This window comes from Oncorhynchus keta, chromosome 34, assembly GCF_023373465.1.
Source record: "Oncorhynchus keta strain PuntledgeMale-10-30-2019 chromosome 34, Oket_V2, whole genome shotgun sequence".
Lineage (NCBI taxonomy): Eukaryota > Metazoa > Chordata > Actinopteri > Salmoniformes > Salmonidae > Oncorhynchus > Oncorhynchus keta.
In genome coordinates, this window is record NC_068454.1 from 13337398 (window position 1) to 13345773 (window position 8376).

The window sequence follows — 8376 nt, forward strand, 5'->3', positions numbered from 1 at the left end:
ACCCCGAGAGAGATGACGATCAGGGACCCCGAGAGAGATGACGATCAGGGACCCCGAGAGAGATGACGATCAGGGACCCCGAGAGAGATGACGATCAGAGACCCCGAGGGAGATGACAATCAGAGACCCCGAGAGAGATGACAATCAGAGACCCCGAGAGAGATGACGATCACAGACCCCGAGAGAGATGACGATCACAGACCCCGAGAGAGATGACGATCACAGACCCCGAGAGAGATGACGATCACACACCCCGAGAGAGATGACGATCACAGAACCCGAGAGAGATGACGATCAGAGACCACGAGAGAGATGACGAGAAAGACAAGCAAAAGAGGGCAAGACTAGGGAAAGAATGAAGAAAGTGAGAAAGACGGTACAACAGAAAGAGGGATATAGAGACAGAAAGACGGGATTGGTTGTGAGAGGAAGTGATGAATTGTAAAACAAGCTCTTTAGGCTTAATCAGTGTTTATCTAATCTAATGTATACCAGGGAGAGACGCAAGCTATGGTACAGCCAATCAGTGTTTATCTAACCTAATTTATACCAGGGAGAGACAAGATCAGTAACATCCCAGGGAGGGAGCGGTGTCCTGGAGGCTAAACTTGGCTATCGTGCCCAGACAGCACACTGGTCTGAATGTGAGAAACACAAGAGACACTTATCCATAGCCAGCACAACTCTGCTTAGCTATGGAGTCTGACTGACGGTTGGTCCAGGGGGAGCAGCCAATGAGTGTCTATGAATACAAAGTATTGTGCCACACTACGCTCTGTAACTCGCCCTGGATGACATTTGGGAAGGTGTCCGTCTGTCTGTGCTCCTCCTCCTAACGCAGACACAAACAGAACACTAAAACCACACATGCACAAGGCTGGGTACTTGAGTGGAGGAAGAATGCATGCAGTTCCATTTGGCAAATCTGACCATAAAACTATCCTGCTGATTCCTGCTTACATGCAAACACTCGAAACAGGAAGTACCAGTGACGAGCTCAATACAGAAGTGGTCCGATGAAGCGGACGCTATGCTAAAGTAATGTTTTGTTAGCACAGACTGGAATATGTTCCGGGATTCATCCGATGACAATGAGCAATTTACCACATCAGTCACCGGCTTCCTTAATAAATGCATCGATGACGTTGTACCCAAAGTGACCGTACATATCCTAACCAGAAGCCATGGATTACAGGCAACATCCACATCAGGCTAAAGGCTAGAGCTGCCGCTTTCAAGGAGGGTGACACTAACCCGGACGCTTATAATAAATCATGCTACGCCATCCGACAAACCAATAAACAAGCAAATCGACAACACAGGACTAAGACCGACTCTAACTACACCGGCTCTGACGCTCGTCGGCTGTGGCAGGGCTTGCCAACTATGACAGATTAAAGGGAAGCCCAGCCGCGAGCTGCCCAATGACACAAGCCTACCAGATGAACTGAGAGCCTTTTATGCTCGCTTCGAGGCAGGCAACACTGAACCATGCATGAGAACATCAGCTGTTCCGGACGACTGCATGATCGCTCTCCGTGCTGATGTGAGTAAGACCTTTAAACAAGAAAACATTCACAAGGCCGCAGAACCAGACATATTACCAGGGCGTGAACTCAAGAGCATGCGTTGACCAGCTGGCAAGCGTCTTCACTGACATTTTCAACCTCTCCCTGACCCAGTCTGTAATACATAGATGTTTCAAGCAGATCACCATAGTCCCTGTGCCCAAGAATGCCAAAGTAACCTGTCTAAATTACTATCTCCCCATAGCACTCACAACAAAAAAAAAAAATATTTGGTCAATAACAAAAGTTTCTCAATACTTTGTTATATGCCCTTTGTTGGCCAAACGTTCAAACGTTTCCTGTCTTCACAAGGTTTTCACACACTGTTGCTGGTATTTTGGCCCATTCCTCCATGCAGATCTCCTCTAGAGCAGTGATGTTTTGGGGCTGTTGCTGGGCAACACAGACTTTCAACTCTCTCCAAAGATTTTCTATGGGGTTGAGATCTGGAGACTGGCTAGGCCACTCCAGGACCTTGAAATGCTTCTTACGAAGCCACTCCTTCGTTGCCCGGGCGGTGTGTTTGGGATCATTGTCATGCTGAAAGACCCAGCCACGTTTCATCTTCAATGCCCTTGCTGATGGAAGGAGGTTTTCACTCAAAGTCTCACTATACATGGCCCCATTCATTCTTTCCTTTACACGGATCAGTCGTCCTGGTCCCTTTGCAGAAAAACAGCCCCAAAGCATGATGTTTCCACCCCCATGCTTCACAGTAGGTATGGTGTTCTTTGGATGCAACTCCGCATTCATTATCCTCCAAACACGACAAGTTGAGTTTTTACTAAAAGGTTCTATTTTGGTTTCATCTGACCATATGACATTCTCCCAATCTTCCACTAGATCATCCAAATGCTCTCTAGCAAACTTCAGACGGGCCTGGACAAGTACTGGCTTAAGCAGGGGGACACGTCTGGCACTGCAGGATTTGAGTCCCTGGCGGCGTAGTGTGTTACTGATGGTAGGCTTTGTTACTTTGGTCCCAGCTCTCTGCAGGTCATTCACTAGGTCCCCCCGTGTGGTTCTGGGATTTTTGCTCACCGTTCTTGTGATCATTTTGACCCCAGGGGGTGAGATCTTGCGTGGAGCCACAGATCGAGGGAGATTATCAGTGGTCTTGTATGTCTTCCATTTCCTAATAATTGCTCCCACAGTTGATTTCTTCAAACCAAGCTGCTTACCTATTGCAGATTCAGTCTTCCCAGCCTGGTGCAGGTCTACAATTTTGTTTCTGGTGTCCTTTGACAGCTCTTTGGTCTTGGCGGTGTAATGCAATTTGGCAGTACGCCCAGATGTTGTTTTGAGAACAAGAAAGATATTTCAGTTTCAAGGTCTCAGCTTAGAGAGGAGAAACCTCGTAAGGTTTTGGTCTGTCATATGTTACGAACCAGTATTGGTCAGTCACATGAATTAAACAAAATGGTAATGATTAATTCATTATGCTAAATCATGCAAATAACATGTCTGTGTATAGCCGTATAAGAACACTGCTGAGTCTGCCCAGAGAAAGTCAATCAGGAGATTGACATGTGTACTATGGTGCATTGAGTTGGTTGGAACCTCTCCAGCACGCTGACAATACACGCTCCCTCAACATTATCAGGACAGAGAAACCAGACACATGCTCAGGCGCACACGCTCCCTTAACATTATCAGGACAGGGAAACCAGACACATGCTCAGGCGCACACGCTCCCTCAACATTATCAGGACAGGGAAACCAGACACATGCTCAGGCGCACACGCTCCCTCAACATTATCAGGACAGAGAAACCAGACACATGCTCAGGCGCACACGCTCCCTCAACATTATCAGGACAGAGAAACCAGACACATGCTCAGGCGCACACGCTCCCTCAACATTATCAGGACAGGGAAACCAGACACATGCTCAGGCGCACACGCTCCCTCAACATTATCAGGACAGGGAAACCAGACACATGCTCAGGCGCACACGCTCCCTCAACATTATCAGGACAGGGAAACCAGACACATGCTCAGGCGCACACGCTCCCTCAACATTATCAGGACAGAGAAACCAGACACATGCTCAGGCGCACACGCTCCCTCAACATTATCAGGACAGAGAAACCAGACATGCTCATTGCTCACATGGAGCACTCCAACATTACTTTTTTTTTTTTTTTTTTACAAATCTCGTAAATTATGGTTATGAAATAAACCAAAACTTGTTTCTCACAAATGTAGCAGGTCGTGAACTCTACCAGGGCTGTTGTGGTGGCCATATTGACTGGTGGTCATATTGACTGCAGTCAAATTCCATGTGACCGTTGAGTCACGGTAATCTCCTTTTATGCACTCTGGACATACCTTTGCAGTACCCAACTTGCTAACAAAAATCAGGTCCTAATGGCCTGGTCCACAGGGTTCTATTGTCCCTCTAACCCAGGGGTGGGCAATTCCAGTCAACAGGGGGCCTGATTGGTGTCACAGTTTTGCCCCAGCCAACACACCTGACTCCAATAATCACCTAGTCATGATCTTCACTTTAGAATACAATTTGATTAATCAGCTGTGTTTGCTAGGGATGGAGAAAAAAATAATAAGAAAAAAAAACTCAGGCCCCTGAGGACTGGAGTTTCCCACCCCTGGTCTAACCACTGGCATCAATGGAAATACAATAGAAAATCACATCAAAACACTTATCATCATAACAGTATACCTATCATATTTTTAAAACTCACCTCACTGTGATGATCAATTTGAAGAAAGTTCAACAGCAGGTTGAAACAGTGTAAAACATGGTTATTGTAGATGTTGTTTCAAAGCCTAATGCAACGAAATGGACAGCGCTACAGTTAGCCTACAATTACTGAATTTCTATTGGATTTTCGATAACCAAGTAATAGGGTATTTTTTCTATTGTCATAACTGAGTGGTATTCCCTTCGGCTACACAGAATATCTTGCCACCAGGCAAGGAACACAGAGCGCAAGCTTTTGGTGCTACTTTCTCAAATCATCAATAGCCTTTAGTTGCACCATGCAGCCCAGTGGTTAGAGCGTTGGGCCAGCGAGTAACCAAAAGGTTGCTGGATGGAATCCCTGAGGTTGCTGGATAGAATCCCTGAGGTTGCTAGATAGAATCCCTGAGCTGGCAAGGTAAAAAAATGTATGTTGTTCTGCCCCTGAACAAGGAAGTTAACCCACTGTTTCCCGGTAGGTCGTCAATGTAAATAAGAATTTGTTAACTGATTTGCCTAGTTAAATAAAGGTAAAATAAACAGCCTAATCACAAGCCTTGGCTTAGAATTGATCTAAAGGCCACAATTATTTACACTCTGCAAATAACAAACCACAGATAGGAGCCAGATGTCTGACAGGATGTATAAATGAAACATCCTTTTAGAAAATTTCACATAGCACCAAATATAGTTCAATGCGAAAAGATTGAAGAAAGAAACAGGATGAAAAAGAAAATCCAGTTGGTTTCTTATCAACAAACTAGGACTACATTTTTAGTGCACAAGTGTGTGTAAATGTTATTCTAATCGATAAATAGACGGGTCGAACTGGGGAATTATTGACTGTCGATTTACTGTCAAAATACACAAGCAAGAGGATCGATCTTGTACTCGGCTCGCTAGTTGGTTGGGTTGCATGAAAAACTCAACAGCTGTGGATTTGCATAGCTTCACTGTATCTGGCTTCGATACCTGCTCTCATCAGACATCCGGATGATATGATTCTTACGGAAAGCCATGTCCAAGTGTGACAGTGTAGGGCTGGTTGCCATATATAACCCTTCTATGTAGCCGTCTGTGTCAGTATCCTAACGTCCAGGTTTGAAGACTAAGCTTCATAACCAGCCAACAACACAACTCATATTTAGAGTGTATGTCAGTCAGCTCAGTAGATAGAGCATGGCGAATGTAACGCCAGGGTAGTGGGACCGACTCCCAGGACAACCCATATGTAAAATGTAATAGTCTGCTAAATGGCATAGCTAGCTATACAGTTAGAAAATGTGTTCCTAGCGGTTAGCTTGCTGTCCATCAACCAGTCATTGCAAATAGCTGTCAAAACCGTTGCTGGCTAGCCACCTGTAAATGATTGAATGACAGAAATCGAGTGGTAGCACACCATAGCTGCTGACAACCGAGTTTGCTTACTTACCTTTGCCATTTTGCCAGGATGTGTACCAAGACAGGCTGAGAAACGACGTGAAGAAAATTATCGCAGTCGCCACCGTTCCATTTCTGAGCCTCATCTCATTTCAGCGATTCTCTCCACGAAGCGTGGGGGGGACCCGAGGGAGCCGTGCCTCTCGCCCTCTTCCTCTGGGGTTGTCAGTCCAGGCGGAGGCGCGTGATTACCGTTGCCCAACTCGGGTAGTACCGGGGGGACGTTGGAAGGAAGCGAGGAGGTTTGAGAAGCTAGCTAACTGGAAAGGGGAATGGACGTCTCTCTGTCGTGACGAGTCCTCAGCGTCGTTTCCGTGAGTGACTGATGATCTCTCGCTCTGTGGTTGATGATGATCTCTCCTCTCGCTCTGTGGTTGATGATGATCTCTCCTCTCGCTCTGTGGTTGATGATGATCTCTCCTCTCGCTCTGTGGTTGATGATGATTTCTCCCTCGCTCTCTCGCTTGAGGGTGGTAAAATCACGAGGCAGCTCTTCCTTTTTTAAATGTGAGCATGGTCGGGCGATGCGATTATTCCCCTCCACTCACTGCATAAAGTGATCAGGATAACTGAAAGATCCCGAACAGAAGTGTTGACACGGCTCCTTAATCTTCTGCACTCGGATGATTATGGGGATGGCAAGAGCAAACCGAATCAACTTCACAGTTGGATACCTGTCTTCTGATTAGACTCCCACGCTGGCTGCTTAGCTAGCTAGCTATACTACTGCACAGCACACACACAGCAGGCTCGCTCGCGATATGTTCCATTCTCCTCTTCAGCATAAAATTAGCTAGTTTTACAGCAGTTTCCGACCCTACTGTTATGCTTGTTTACACTGAGTTGCACTGGGGTCAGAACGCAATCATGGAAAAAGGTACCACAATGCAGGGGTTGGGTCTTTGCATGTAAAAAATATATATATAAGTGTCAAATAAGCTTGTAGACCAATCAGGATCTGAGTATGACTGTACATTGCATAATAATGTAACACATTCATAAATTTTGAATGTAGATATTACACATTGATTACAGTCACTGATATATAATGTCACTGTGATTCACCGAGACCTATGCTATGATGCTGGTGAAGTTGTCTCGCACACCTACCGCAGGAGGCAGACCCACTTCCCCAAGCTCTGGGACAGTGATGATCAGAAAAAAAGCTAGCTAGCTGATGGATCCAAACAATGTTCTCCCACAAAAAAACATAGCAAAACAACATCTATATAGCTAGGTGTCATCTGAAATACCCCTAATTTATAAGACAGTTTTTGTATTTGGTTGATGATGGTCGGAACCGGTCAAGCTACACTAGCCATATGAAGCTAGCTAGCTGCTTATAATGTTAGCTTGGGGAAACAGGGATAGGTCGCTGGCTATCCTGATAGTTTGTTATCTAGCTAGCTAGTTAATTTCATAAATTGAAGTTTGACTTCAGTAGAACAACCACTGGTTGCCTAGCTAATAGTTAATCACATGGATTTTTTGTTGTTGTTGCAGTTTCTGGTCATTGTTTTCAGTCTGGTTGCATTGGTGTTAGCTAGCTACCAAGCTGAAGCTAGCTAGCTAGCTACCCCAGAAGTTGCTAATAATATTTGTATCAAAGATATTTGTGACTGTCATACTGCAAACCGAAGTCAACGTAGTAGGGAGACAGCCTACCTCAAGTTTCCAAACTGTCATTAATGTTGACAAAATGCTTGATTATTACTCTGTATTTTAACTAACTAGGAGGAATCAGGTGCAACTGCGTGGGATGTGGCTGGCAGGCAGAAGCATCAGGATCACCATTCTTTCTCCCTACCTCTGCGATGGTTTAGAATGCTAAAATGTTTGATCCTGCTCCTTCAAATGCTCATTCAGACATTTTTCCATTTGGTCTAACAAATAATGGCTTACCAACAAGGTATTGTAAACAGGTTGTGGCCGATGTTTCTGCTTGTTTGCAGACTTTAATTTGTTTTTTTTTGTACAGCTTTGACAGTGCTACTGACTGTAGTGGTGGCGCTTGGCTTGCGCATGCAATTCAGCACACACAACATTCTATAATAGAATGTTATTAGCGATGGCTACCGCTAACTAGCATGAGTACAAAAAGGGCAGTTTTCCGGCAAAACTTGCAGTATTTCAATCTTCTTGATGTATCAGTGTGGATAAAGGTAACATTTGGGAGTACAGTGACAAATCCCAGTTAGCAATGAGTACTTGGGAGGCCGGCGTCCCTCCACAGAGGCCGTGCGGTAACTTTTTAAAAAATATATAAAAATCCTCATACAGCCCCCTCACCCTTCACCTGCCCAGTCGGAGGCAAGACTTTTTCAACATCAAGTCAAATAGAATCAAATGTATTTATAAGGCCCTTACATCAGCTGATATCTCAAAGTGCTGTACAGAAACCCAGCCTAAAACCCCAAACAGCAAGCAATGCAGGTGTAGAAGCACGGTCAGTGGCATGCCTACTCCGTCGCCAACATAAAAAAAAAAATGTATTTGATTTTGATTATTTAAGGTACATTGGATGCCATCTCCATTGGGAAAGGTACTGCAAATGATGGTGTTTGCAAAATATCAGATAACAAGATAACGATTGCTATGTACTTTCAGGCTTCTCACAGTGCAACGGCGACAAAAGTGACAGTAATCAAATAAGTAACAGAGGAAA

General features: G+C 44.9%; 1 protein-coding gene across 1 annotated transcript in view; it reads right to left on the reverse strand.

Annotated features, from left to right (window-relative positions):
• Positions 1–6601, reverse strand: part of LOC118366599 (alpha-1,3-mannosyl-glycoprotein 4-beta-N-acetylglucosaminyltransferase A-like) — a 98415-nt gene extending 91814 nt beyond the window's left edge. The window contains exon 1 of the mRNA XM_052493199.1: positions 5704–6601. Coding sequence (XP_052349159.1) covers positions 5704–5797 — 94 coding nt within the window. The 5' untranslated portion in view covers positions 5798–6601. The remainder of the gene's footprint in view (positions 1–5703) is intronic.
• Positions 6602–8376: the final 1775 nt, after the last annotated feature.